The sequence below is a fragment of the Parasteatoda tepidariorum genome, chromosome 8 (genome assembly GCF_982258835.1).
Source record: "Parasteatoda tepidariorum strain Cologne lab strain chromosome 8, Ptep-v5.0, whole genome shotgun sequence".
Lineage (NCBI taxonomy): Eukaryota > Metazoa > Arthropoda > Arachnida > Araneae > Theridiidae > Parasteatoda > Parasteatoda tepidariorum.
In genome coordinates, this window is record NC_141762.1 from 19,261,335 (window position 1) to 19,276,270 (window position 14,936).

Sequence of the window (14,936 nt, forward strand, 5' to 3'; positions counted from 1 at the left end):
CAGAGAATCAAAATTGCGATGGCATGTCTTCGGATCATCCTCAGGGATGTTTCCCAGACCGTCGCCAACAGCCCATTGTGCAGCTCTAGGGCGGCGTAAATGAACAACAGCAACAACAACCACCCCCTCTGCAGAGGATCCAAATTTTGATGTTATCTCTTCGAATCATCTTCTGGAATGTCGATACGAATTTCGCTCCTGGCTCACACAGACCGCAGTGCTCACATAAAATATTCTCAGTAGTAGATGGTTCTTATGCTGGAATCCTCTTGCCATCGGGCTAACGGTGGAAGGTTTTCGTGGTTTTCCTCTCTATGTAACGCAAATGCAAGTTAGTTCCGTCAAAACGCCCTCCACGAAGGCTAGTTTATCCCAATGCTTGCTCTAGGAGTTCCCTTGTCTTCTGGTTTGGGTTCAAAATTACAAGGATATGGAATTGAACATTGGTGGTCGTAAACTCAGAATAGGGTCGGCTGTTCAACGCCGGTTATAAAATAAAATAAAATAGCCCATTGTGCTGTAAATAAATTACTACTTCTACGGTAAGCCTTTAGGTTTTTCAGCGTCTTCAAGAAATTTCCATTGCCCCAGGGAGGGTATTGTCTTTCTATTAAACATTTGGAGTGTAGAGATACCAGGTTCAATTATCACTTCAATTCATATCTATTAATACAGAGTACTGTTATATCATTTTTTTACCTTTTTACAATTTAAAAATTTTATTTATTTTACAAAAACTTCATTTTACAAACTTTTTAATTTGCCTTCAAGTTTTTTAATTACAATTTTATTTGTCTATGAATTCTAAAATAAATATTGGCAGTGAGAAATTAGCATTTAAAACATTAGACAAAAGAATATGTTCCCCCTAATCATCATTTTAAGTGCGTGGGTTGTCTAAAAGTCTCGACGCAGGAGCTTTTTTATCTTAAAAGGGATGTGTTTTTTGATGCATAACCTCTATTCAAGTTGCACATGGCCCGGCGCAAAAGAGGTTTTTTTTTTGAGATAAAAGAAGCATTATTTTAGTAATGACGTACCCGGTGGGAAGTTTATTTTTGAAGCTTTTAGAGTGGGGGTGTATTGTATTTCTCCCTGTTTTTTTTTTAATGTTTTTATTTTATTTTCTGATTAAGCTTTGCTTTTAATTGTGGCTGGCAAAATAGGGGAAAAAACGCCATTTGGTCAAATAATAAAAATCGTTTTCGGTACGATGCATTGTTTAGTACGATACCTCTTGAAGTTTTCGTTTTAACGAAAATGACGCATAAATTTATTTTAATACCATCCTAGCATAATAATATATGTTAATGTGAGTCCAGTACGATACAGTTACATTTTTGTGATTTATGTATAAACATGAAGCAAATAAAATATTAAATTAAGAAAATGAGACATAAAAATGAGGTGTAAAAAATAAACTAATTTCTCAAGTTAAATTTACTTTATGAAACAAACTGATTTGAAGTTAAGAATGATATTTTTTTTAAAATTTAAAAATTAAAATTTTATAGATATTCAGTTGTGAATTATTTTATAATTTTTTATGAATTCATATTTAACCTTTTAATGAACCCAGTGAATATCGAAACGCTTATTCAAATACATATCTAACCGTTGCGTAGAATTTTTAATTATGATGATATTTGAGTTCTGGTCTATTTATTGCATTGCATTAGTTTACCTAACGTATAGGTTACCGTGAATGACAGAAATCAAGAGAATGTCGACATTCACCAGTGAATGTCAACAATCGCAGTCGCTTTGGTGTATGTTCAGAATACTTGTTATATTCGATTTGATATTAATTTATTCGTTGGTATTATTATATTTATTCGATATTTTAATATCTGATGAGGATAGATTAGGAGAAACATCATTACCGGTTACTCAGAAGTACCGGTTAAATGCACACTGGGCCGAGACACTTGATTTTAAAAATCATTGATGTAGGGCATACCGGGCAAATGTATACCGGGTAGTGGCACTTAAATAAACCTAGTATGTATTTCGGACATTTACTAAAGCGACTATGGGATTGTCAACATTCACCGGTGGAAGTCAACAACCACAAATTTCGGTCATTTATAGTAACATAAACATAAATGAACCTGCATGTAATACATTTCCAACAACATGTAATACCCGCATGTAATACATTTGAATTTATACTAAAGAACCAATGTTTGGTAAGCATAATAATTGCTTTTTGCACACATCCGGCAAAATATTTTTTGATTAATGTTTTCTTTTTTTAATACATTTCTTTAAAAAAAAAAAAAAAAATGAAGTCATTTTGTTCATCGATTTCTTAGCATCATAAATTCTGTCATATAGTCATAAATTGTAGTCATTTTTATGTCATCATAAGTACCCAATTCATTTTTTATAAAAAAAAAATACGAACAGTAAACATTTTGTTAGTACAATCTGTAACCTTTCAAGCTTAAACTCGGTCGTAAAATATTATATTGACTATTATATTATTAAAATTATGAAAGAGTGAAATATTTCGTAGTTGCTGATCCATGAAAGGAATCAAGCATTAGAAATGATGCAACAAGTTGTTGCTGTCAGTGAAAGTGATCTGCACGTTTTTCCGGACTTCGAACAGAGAACAAAAAGTGTCACCATGACAACCTCTGCACGGTGAAAAAGTTATCAAGGGCAAGGTCCATCTGACATAACAATCGTAGCCTGGATATGGTCCCACCCACCTGAAACAAGCAGAAACTGTAGGTGGTGCAGAAAAATAATCTCATGTTTAGTTTTCCTTTTCCTTCACTTCCAGATGTGCTAGTTTCAGATGCTGATCTTATTGTTGGTTTAGCGAGTGTTGTGGTTCTGTGTTTTGAATGTTCTTCCAATGATTTAAGCGTTTGTGTTTTGAAACGGTTTTGGTTTTTGTTCTTTAGATACATTGTCATAAATAAACTTAAACGTGCTTTTACGAACGCAAACTGAAATGCATTTAGTCTTCAGAAAAGGTTGTGCTATTTGAAATATGGACTATCAAATCTTTCAGATGTGCAAGTTAGAACTGTCAGGAATTTTATGGAACTAAGAATTTTCAAAAGGTGCGAGTAAGAATTTTCTTGTGTGCAAATTAGATTTTTAGGTTAAAGAGTTACAATTTTTAGAATGCATGGGCCAGTTAGAATTTATAATCGACTTTTAAAACCAAATGATGCATTCGAATGTTGCATATTTAAAGAATATGGTTGTCTTTGTTAATTTGAAATACGGAATTGTATGACTATTGTATATAAATCAATGAAATTAATCAGATTCAATAGCCGACATGCGAAGAAACTCCTCAAATATTTCTTAGCGTGGTTGATTTTTAATAGTAAATAATTTTTTTACTTGAAAAACTGTTTTTCTTATGAGTTGTTTTTCCAAGAATTTCTTGATATTCTCATTTTCAAATGAAAAAAAGCTTCCTTCAGCATAAGCATTTCATCGAAATTCTCAAAATAGACTCATCAGTGTCATCTTACATATGAATATATCTATCAAAAAAAGAGGAGGTTTTACGATTAAATCAAAACATGAAGTCTCCTCTCGAGTAGATAAAACATAAGACGTCCATTTACAAGAAACGACCCTTGACTTGCTTCCGATCTTCCGAACACTCGAGTTTCTAAAGTTGACACACTACAGTAGATAGAAGATGATCTTTCGAACTCCTCCTTCTCTTCCTATTCGACCTCGTTCCGTGTTTGTTGGAGGAGTAAGAAGCTCAGTTTCATCAAGTTAGTTAAATAACTTCTAGCAGTCGTGATCTCGTGTCTGTTGTGTTCTCTTCTCGGATCTTTTGTGGTCATTAACTTTCGTTGCCATCTTATGTTATGCAACTCTTCTTGGATACATTGTTTGATGTGGTATAATTTAATTTAGCTTTCTCACGGATAAATAAATAAGAACATGATTTTAACGAGAATTATTTATAAAACTGCCTTAAAATTAAAAGAGCAAATTTTGGATTATTATTGACTTCCAAGTTGTGTGCGTTCGTTATTAGAAGACCTCATGTGACAAATCAATTAAAAGAATAGTTTACGAATGGTGCCTTTAGTTCGTATATTTAAAATATCGTATTTTTATGAGATTTATTAACTTGTTTGACTTAATTTTCATGAAAAGAATTGGATTAGAAAATTTGAAGTGTCATCTTTTTAAATGAATGCATTTTTCGAAAGTTATTTACAATTTTGAAAAAGAATTAAATTTCAAATTGAAAAATCTTGAAATATCGTTTTCTTATTGGTCATGGAAATATTTTAATGGTGAGAAAAGTTATGCATTTTTACAGAAAAATAGAATTCTATTTGTGCCATCTTGGAAATCATTTGAAACGTTGAAAAATATTGAAACATCGTTTTCTTAATCGTTATGGATATTTTTTAATTTGTGAGAAAATTTATGAATTTTGATAGAAAGGTAAAATTATATTTATGCCATCTTGGAAACCGTTTGAATAATTGATATCGTTTTCTTACTGCTTATGTATGCTTGTTTAATTTGAAAAGTTAAAAGTTATGCATATAAACGGAAAAATGCTATTATATTTGTGCTGTATTTATTAAAAACATTTAAGATACAGTTAAATAAAAAAAGAAAAAAAAACTAGATTGTTTTTTTCCCCCTCTCTTGATTGGATGTCGATTGATACAATTATTATTCGATCGGGCGGAAAAATCTAGTTGGCATTTCTTTCGCATTTATTTTGTTTATCAACTACAGCTGTGAGTTGGAAGAAAATGTGAGTTTCTTGAAATTTAAGGAGAAGAAATTCATCATCGTGATTAAGAGTAAATAAACAAGAGAGGACTATGAACTCTGGTTGGTCTTCCTGAAATTTTTCGTCTTGCATCACCTGTCTTGATACCGTGAAACATACTGCTGTAGCATTTTTCTTGAATATTTTATTTCAGCTGAGAGAATATTAAACTCAGCTGTTTTTTTTTTTTTTCGTTCAATCAGCAGATATTTATCAACAGATGTTGGCGAAGTATTCCATTTTCTGTGAAATTTTGTGTTAACTTATGGATATTTTATTTGACATTTTCTTAATGGCTATGTCTAAGCTAATATGATTTGGATATTTAGCAAATAGAAGCAAGTTTATTTGTTGATAAGTATTTGAATGTTTTGAAGAATTTTAAGATATATTAATTTTTTTTGATTTTAAGATTTCATCATTTATCTGAATACTTCAAATAGTTAAAAAATTTAAAATTTTCTTTTATTTATAGCTAGATTCTTATTAGTTCATGAATATTATAAGAGACATTGAATAGTTTCTCATTAGTCAATGAAGGAATTATTGTTTGATTTTTTATTTTCGTTTTACGAAAAAGCTCTTGATTAGACTGTTTGAAAAAATTTGGATAAACTATATTTAATATGATATTTGAAAGAATTTGGAATTTAGTTTTTGTTTTCAAGAATTTTAAAGATCAATAATTTAGTGTGAATTTTAAAAGAATTTGGACTTAAGAAACACCCGACTTTTTGAAGTTTTAAATGCATTCTAGAAAACTATATATTATAATTTTGCACTACTGAACAAACTGGACTATTTGACAGCTTTTGGATAACTTATAATTAATATGATATTTTGGAAGAATTTGAGTAACTTTAGATTCAGAGCTTTTTTTGGTAAAATTTGAAAAAAAGTCTGAAATTTAGTGTGCATTTTGAAAGAAATTGGAAATGTTAAATGACATTTTGAAGTTTTAAATGCACCGCAGACAGTAACAGCTACGGTTAATTTTAGTACTACTGAACAAACTGGACATATTTATTTCTACTGAACGAAATTGGAAAAGGACTATACATTTTGTATTTGAATAAGTCAGTGACTCATTCAAAAATTGTTTGCCAAAAGCTGCAATATCTTTTAATTTGAATACATGGCACCAGTGTCACATTTAGAACAATCATTTCAGTAATTCGTTTCCTGACGAGACAATAGAAATCCGCCTGTCGTCACTGTATGAGAAAAAACAAAGAAACAATCTTTTTTTCTTCTTTGGAATGAATCTACATTGGTGTTGAATCCCATCACAGTGACCCATGTCCTGCGGGTCCGAGGTAAAGCAATCCGGACCTTCATTTTGATGGTTGCGGTAAGCTGAGGTCGTTTCTACACAAGGCATGGGGTCGGACAGGCTTTACAGAGAAGTTATTTGTAGGCTGACGGTGAGTCGTTTTTCTTTATATTGTTTTTGTTTGGTGTTTCTGCACGTGTATTCGTTGCTAAACTCGTGCAGATCCGTGCGTTTTTTATTTATTTAATATTTTTAATTTTTAGATATTTTTTTTTCTTCATAGACCAGGTGCTTCTTTTCCACATGAAAAAAAATTGTGTTGTATAGGTTTGACTTTAGAGGATGCTTTTCGGTCAAAGATGGTCATTATTAAACTTAGTAAAAATTTCCGTCTATTCTCAGTTTTCTGTTTATTTTTAGTTTTTATTTTGATGCAGCTTATTTCATTTCAAAGATACAAATTACACTCCGTCATGAAACGAAGAATTTATCCGGCATAAGCCAAAACCTTCTCACTCATTAAAAAAAAGTATATTTATGTGAAGAAGTTATATTTTATCCTTTCAACTAAAATTTTTGAACTAAGCTAAAATTTTAACCGACTTTTACCGTTTAATCTTTCTCAAACACATATATTATAAAAATTCTCAAATTTATTGTAGGTAAAAAAGCGTTTAATTTTTTATATTTCTATTCTTCAATTTTAATATTTTTTCCTGTTTTGCTCAGATGCTTAAATTTTAAAATTTAGATTAATTAATTAGGTTAACTTTTATTTTTTACTGTTAATAACTACATTATCAAAGCTCTCAATTACAAATGTATTTAAAGGAATATTTTTTATAAATTGTTACATTTTTTAAAAATGTTTTAATAATTAGATTGACGGGTGTTTGAACAATACATTTAAAACACTCTAATGAAAAAGATAATAATATTAATTTCAAATAGTCGCTTTTATCAAATAAGAACATTAGTTTAAGCAATAATTTTGGGTTAAGAATTCTTTTTCTTTGGTTTGTAAAATTTTTTTGGTTTCAATTTAAATAATTCTCGAATGCTAGAAAAATTGTTAAGAAATCCCCGATAACTTAATTATCGGGGTTTTAAACTAGTTTGAAAATTATTAATACAGTCAAGAAATAACAACTCTTTTCAAATATTTTCTTTAATAAAGAAAAGAAAAAGTACGTAGTACTTTACAAATTGAATTTAATTCACCATATTCAATTCCTAGCAGTTAATTAATTTTTGATTTTTCTTTTTGTTTGGTATTTTATGTTTGAAGAATTATTTCATTTTAATAAATAAGTGTAGCAAACGAGGGAACAATTATTAAAGTTTGAATGTTTTTTTTAAAAAACGGTAATAATTTTTAAAAAATACAGTTCATTGCAAAGATTTTATATTTTTATTGATTTTATTGTTTAAGCTTTAAAAATCTACATCTAAACGTGACTTTCAAAATTTAGTTTTTTTTGTTCAAAATTTAGTTTATAATTTCTTAAAAGCCATTAGATAATAATATAAAATCATACCGAAGTAAAAAGTTTGTAACTCAGATGTGTGAATATTATTATGCAGCACTTTATTAGAAGCTTTACACAAGAATAATAGCAGTAATTTAAAACAAATTACTTGAATTCTTTTCTTTTCATTTTTGCATAGAATTTGTAAATTTTCAACAAAATTTGGATAAAATAAAAATTTAGTATTGCTATAAAAACAATTTATAGTGAATAAAAATCTGATGTAATTTCAAAATCACCTATTTAGAATGAAAAAATGTTATAAAAAAGTTTGTGAAATTATTATTTTGCTAAGCATTATTCGATTACTTGCTCATAAGAAGTTAAAAGCAAAACATACAATATTCATTTAAACATTTTTATCCCCAATTTAATTATGATAAAAATTAAATTGTAACTAAATTTCAGTTTATTTTCTTGCTCTTATTTGTTACAAGTTACAAAAATGTAATAAATTTAAATTAAGAGACTTTACTCATCGTTAGATGTTTTTTTTTTCTTCCTTAGAGACAAACGTATAAGAATAAAAAATTAATTATCTAGTTCTCTCTCATTTATATTTAATTTTAATTTTTTTCCTTATTTGTTCAGAACAAAATGTCTTTCCGAAAAGACGAGAAAAAAGTTTGAAGAAACATATATTCCGAAAGAATTAAAAAACTTTTCGCTCTGATGTTAAGTTTTAATTAGTTCTGTCAGAAGACAGCTGCATTCACATTGTAGGACTTAAGATGCTTGTTGCCATTTACAATTTGGGTTATAAAATTTTATTCCACCATTGTTCTTAGCGTACATTCACCGAACTAAGCAGAAAATTCGAAAAGTGCATAAAAGACACGCTGCTTCAGCTGTTTCTTCGGGCGCGTTGCCAGATGCAGGAAAGGAACATTTTAGTTTTTCTTTCAGTTCTTTTTCGTTCGATACGCTTTGCAAATAAGAGACATTTGTTTTTGTAAGTCCGGATATTAACTTGACAAAAAGCAAGAATTTTTGGCTGGGCGTTGTATAAGAAGAATATTTCTTGAAAATAAGCGATCCATGAAACGAGTATTTTTCATACCTGTGTTCGTTATAGAATTTTTTCCTTTTTTTTTTTTTTGAGTTTTTCTGAGAAATTCAAAAATATTCAGTGAATTTATGATATATAAGAACTTATATTTTGAATTCACAAGCGTAGTGTAAAAAAACAAAATGTGTTAAACATTTTGAAAACACTCAAGTTTTTGGATGAAAAAATTCGTTATGGTAAACTGCAAGCATAAAATTTTATTCTTCGAAGTTTAATGAATAAATATTTTTTTGGAAATAGTTTATTGAGTATTTTATACGTTCTAAAACTCATTTAGTCGAACTCCGCAATACGTAACTTTGTATGTTTTTCCTTTAAGGTTCTTAAATTCATATTTGATTTGTTTTATGGAAATACGTTCTCAAAACTTCGCATAAAATTTGTACTTTATTTAGTAGATTGGAATTTTAAAAAGATATAATAGAATATTTCCAATAGATTTTTATTGGGAGTTTTTTGCAAGAGCTTCATTATGAATTTCAAAAATTTTTAGGGAATGATTAAGTTCTGAAAAATTTAATTTCGACCAGCATGCTAAATGGAAAGTGACATTTTGAAAACACTCATATTTCTTGGAATAAACACTCGTTAGTGTCACCCGCAAGGCAATAAACATCAAGTATCAAATGCATTCATTAGTTTAGAAGAATACGTTCGCAATCTTTGTAAATTTCTTTTCAAAGGGTACAACAAATGTATCAATTATATTTCTCATGCTTGGAAAATTTTATTTATTCTTTGAGTTTAACGTTCGTCCATTTGACTGGTTTTCTTTCGAGTTTCGACATGCGGTTTTTACATCTTATGATTGTGTGATTATAATTATGTTTAAAAGTTTCTTGTTTGTGTGTAAAATCTGAGCTACGTTTTATTTAATAATGTATTTTTGAGCCGTAATGGTTCAAGGACTATTGCATTCATCTTCCAATGAGGTGAACCGGGTTCGAAGCCCAGCGATGGTTGGTCGATACGAATTCCGCATTCGGCTTGGACTGTCCCCGGTGCTGGCGTTAAAATATCCTCAGTGGTTGACGGATCATTGACTAGAATCTCCTTGCCGTTAGGCTAACCGTGGGAGGTTTTCGTGATTTTTCTCTCCATGTAACGCAAATGCGGGTTAGTTCCATCAAAAAGTCCTCCACCAATGTAAATTTCTCCCAAGACTTGATTCCGGAGTTCCCTTGTCTTCTGGATTGGGTTCAAAGTTACAAGGCTATGGAGTTGAACAAAAATAGTTGTAAACACAAAAAGAATGGTTTGGCTGTTCAGCGATTGTTATAAAATGAAATAATGTATTTTTGATCTATAATCTTGTATTTTTTAATTTGTTTTTTCACGCATACATTAACAAAACAAGTTGCACTATTATCAACAGCTCTGTTAATTTCCTAATGCTTATTAAAGTATGCAATATTTTCTTAAAATTAGTGTAGTATTTATTAGTAACGCGATGCTTAAATATTTATGGCCTTTTTGTTCACTCACGGTATAACGATCGCAGGTTATAACCTCCGTTTAAATTTGAACGACAAAAAGGTTGTTGTATCGAATTATCAGCTACAAAATTTAATGCTCTAAATTAGTTTATAAATGACGCAGTGTTTCTGCAGTGTCTATTTATATGTATCGTTTTAGAATTAGTACTCTTTAATGTACTCGATGATCAGAAAATAATGTTAGGAATTACCACTTATGTGAAAACTTTAGGTTAGAGATAATTCAAACCCATCTGGTAGGCAAACTGATACCATTTACATCATATCCTAAAACCTAATTTGTAAACGTAAAAATTTTCACGAACATAAAAAGCACCATAAAATTAAAATAGTCTTTTTTTTTAAAGTTATTTTTCATTCAAGTCAATTTACTTCATTTTTTCCTTTTTTTTTAAAATTTGTGTCAAAAAATGCTTTAAAAACTACAATATCTTGTTTCTTGTACATGTGAGGCTTAGTAGAAAAACATATAAAGTAAATTTTTAAGAAATTCATTTTTTAAAAATTAATATAAGAAGTTGTCTGCAGTCAGTTGTAAGTATGGGACATAAATTTATTAACCAAAGGGGTGTTTTCTATGCATTCTGGAGCTAATTTCAACACATTAACTCACTCAACTGCGTTTTACCAAAATTATTGGAACCGGGGTTCGATCCCGGCGATGGCTGGTTACTAATTCCGCATCCGGCTTGCACCGACCCCAGTGCTAGACGGATCATGGGTTAGAGTCCCCTTGCTATCAGGCTAACCGTCAATACAATTGAGACGAAATTTTAGGAGGATAAACAACGTGACAACAGTAAAATTATAAAAAAGTTTTAGAAAAGATAAAGTAATAAAAAATTTTTTTTTTAAATTTATGCATTAATATTATTGTTTCATTTTTAAATTTCTGCTTTATTATTATTGTTTTAATTAGGCATATTTCTGCTTTTTCACCTTCCTAAATCTAAAATTCGAAAAAAATATATATTGAACTGGAGTTCAAAATTCAATGCAGCACAATTAAAGACAATTTTGAAACAAGCAACACTTCAAACATTGCACTCAGTGGTAATCGTGACACATCAACAAAGAATGAAATTAAATAAGAAAAATAAATAAAAGCAAAGACAGCAGACAGTAACAACAACAACTCCCATAACAATACCTCTATTAATATTTGCTTACACCCATACCTAAACTTCTATTCACAAAAGACTTTAACTTATAAGTCTTTTGAAGAAAAAATAACACACGCCTCTTCTTAGAGACAGCGATAGCACTATTAGAGTAGGCGTTGATCTGCAAAAAACTATTACCTAGAACGAAAAATCGAATATTTTGAGCCTGATATCATCTGGGCTAAATTGAATGTTGCTTTAGGTGATTTCGGAATCACCGAGATAAAAAAAAAGCTCCACGTCATAGCTTACAGCGTTATTTTATGTGACAGCTCTTCCTTCCTCTAACTAACTTGATGAGACAATTTGAAGGAAGCCATTTTTTTCCTTACTTTCGTAAATTAGTAATTAATGATCAATTCATTATTTTATCGGGTGATACATTTATGACTCTTCCATTTTTCCTTAAAGATATTATTCATAAATATTTTCGAGTAGATAGATGTAGCACTAACTACGCAGCTTTCAAAATCAATGTTTAGATGACTGTCAAATTAGAACAGTTTTAGTAATGGATTCTGGAAAAATAATTATTTAAGGTTGTTTTGAATGGTGTACTTCAAATCGGTTTAAATGTAGAGGAGCGTAAAAATCTTAAACATTTTGGATTGGAGCCGCGGTGGAACAGGAATAGTAGTAATAATAATAATAATAATAATAATAATAATCTTTAGTAATAATAATAAGCTTTAATAAAAACAACAATTTTCATTATTAATAATAAAAAATTTAATAGCAATAATAATTTTTAATACGATGAATGATGGTGGTAGGGAATAAAATGCTCACCTCCCATAACATAAATATTTTTTTTTATAACCGTCGTTGAACAGCCGACCCAATTTTATGGGTTTACAACTACTAGTGTTCAACTCCATAGCCTTATAGTTTTGAACCCAATCCAGAAGACAAGGGAATTCCTGAATCGAGTATTGGGAGAAATTTGCCTTCGTGGAGGACTTTTTGATGGAGCTAACCCGTATTTGCGTTACATGAAGAGGAAGACCACGAGAACTTCACACGGGTGTAAGTGTGAGAAAATGCATTTGCAAGCCTAAAGTAGTGTGTTTCCTTCTCAAAGGCACAATTTTTTGTTTGTTTTTTAACCGATAGACTTGCAAATTTCGTAACTTCTCTATCCTTCATAACTGTCTTTAGTTGTGCTGTATAGAATTTCGAACTCCAGTTCAAAATTTTATTTTTTTGATTGTTAGTTAGGTTTGTGGTGGCGAAAAAACATAAATATTCTTAAATTAAACTATCTAAAAATGCTTAAATTTAAAAATTCTTTATTTTTTGCCTTTCTATGCGAAAAACGGATAAAAAATTCACAAATAAGTTATTTTTAAATTTTTTATAATTTGATAGCTGGCATGTGTAAAAGTTAAAATCAAAATTGTATTGACGTGTGTAAGTGCGAAAAAAAGCGTATACTTTTGCAGACATTAAGCAGTGTTTTTCCTTATTAAAGAGACAAATTTTTCAATTTTTCACCGATGACTTGCAGATTTTTTACTTCTTGTTTCTTTACTAAACTAAAAAAGGTAGTAACCAGTATACTCTGCAAACTACTTTTTTAAATCACACTACTCACTGCACTAATTTTTCTTAATAAGTAGCACACTACGTAAGTAGCATTTTACATAAGTAGCATTTTTAATAAGTACAAACTACGACAATAAGTACCGTCTACACTGTAGTTCCGCTACATGTAGCTCGCTACTTCCGAATATTGGGTCTGATGTTAGTTATCATGATGTGAAACATGTTTTGCCAATCTGTTTTGCTCAAGGGTGAAGTAAAAGCCATGCAACACCTAGACAGAATTGGTTCTATAAACATCAATCTGTCTTTTAACACCTTTCTTGGTCACTGCAAAATCCAGATTTAAACCAAACAAAACTGTTTAGTAAATTCGCAAAGGCACTTCCGGCAGCAATCACTTCTTCCATGAAATTTAATGGATCTGGAAGTCTCTGCATGGTATTCTCTGAACATAAAGGCACTCCAGAAATTTGCCGAATCGGTACCTTTACGGATACGGGCTGTTATTCGTGTAAAAAAAGATCTAAGAAAATATTAGTCTAACTCTTTGGTCAGTATGCGTACTTAAATTTAAGTTGCATAATCAGATACGAAAAACAGACTTTATTTATATTACAAAATCTGACATTAAAACACATTTCATTTAACGTAGAAATAAATACGACACAACGAGACTCTTAATTGCAAAGTCACACACAATATATTCATTTCATATACGAACTCAAACGCAGAGACACATCCTGATAAAGTTACAAATTCAGACACACAAACATACTGTCTCTGAATAAATATATTTATATTACAACAAAATAACATGCTTCATGAACAAGCAAGTTTAACTATCACTTTAGTTTTCCAAATAGCGTGTCATTGTTTTCAGTTTGATTTGAAGGTTTCTTTATGTAAATTTGCAGGCTAAAAAATTCTTTTCTCTTCAAGAGAGAGAAAAAAAGCGGAATCTTTAAAAACCATTTTAAAAATTACTTAATGAAACTCACTTGACTGTAAATATCATTCATAAATATAAAAGCACTATTTCTGATGGACGTAAAAACAGCTGAGGTTAATGGTTTGTTGTTCCAAGTTACTCAACCCATTTCCATCACTTCGTATTGACAACATTCGCCTTATTCCACAAATTTTATCGCTGCAGTTCAAAGTTCAAAATCATCATCTAAGTTTAACGTCATGTAGCCTTGGTAAGTCTTTGATTGAGGGTGTCACTAAAACTTCCCGGAATTGCTCCAAAATGAGCAATATCATTTTTGTTCTTGCTCAGATCGTTCTTCGAATTGTAAGGCAATGTAAGTTTTTTTTTGTTGTTGTTCTATTCGATATCTGTATTCGTGTTTTAATGTCATTATAATTTATTGCATTTTTAAATCATAGCACAGTGGTAAAGAAGTTCAATTAAATTTGCTCGAATATGAGCAAAGTCATTTTTGCTAAAAAATTCTTACTTAAATCGATCTTCGCATTGTAAAGCATTGAAAGTTTTTTAATGAGTTTTCTGTATAATTTATGAGGATAGTTTTAATATTATTATAAGTTATTGCATTTTTTATTTTTAAATTATATTCCTAAAAATAGCGTAGCGTTAGAAATAAAATAAAGGAACAAAATCATTCTTGCGGAAATTTCTCGATCTTGGATCGTTCTGCGAATTATAAACTGATGTAGGTAATGTTTTTTCGTTAGAGTTTTAAATTATTTGTGATGAGAGTTTTTGATATTTTTTATTATTTATTGTATTGTTACTTTGAAATATAAAGATGAATAAAATTATATTGTTTGAAAAGTTAAGTATTAAGACGCAAAAGTCCTTTTTTTGGGACGGTTCTAAAAATGCCTCAAATAGTTTATTTTTCAAAAATATTTTGTACTTTAAAAAAGTCAAACAAACGTATAGTATAATACTAAACTAATTTTCTAAAAGTTCCTATTTCAGAATTCTATTGGTATGTCTGAAAAAAAAATCCCTTGAAATTCTAAAATACAGCTTTCAAAATTTCACTGTTTCGGATTGATTCAAAATACTTCAGCAGGAAACATAATAACTAGAGCCCGGATTTTGATGA

General features: G+C 29.9%; 1 protein-coding gene across 11 annotated transcripts in view; it reads left to right on the top strand.

The window, feature by feature from the left end:
- The window catches only part of LOC107451338 (uncharacterized), a 140,221-nt gene that overhangs the window by 41,856 nt on the left and 83,429 nt on the right, over nucleotides 1–14,936 (top strand). For 2 of the 11 annotated variants that reach the window (XM_043051981.3, XM_071180637.2), the window contains exon 1: nucleotides 2,761–6,207. The exons of 7 other annotated variants lie outside the window; for them this stretch is intronic. In XM_043051981.3, the coding sequence (XP_042907915.2) occupies nucleotides 6,163–6,207 (45 nt within the window). In that variant the 5' untranslated portion in view covers nucleotides 2,761–6,162. Of the gene's footprint in view, nucleotides 1–2,760; nucleotides 6,208–14,030; nucleotides 14,163–14,936 lie in introns of those variants that run through there. 2 more of the 11 variants (XM_043051982.3, XM_071180640.2) reach the window with 2 other exon arrangements.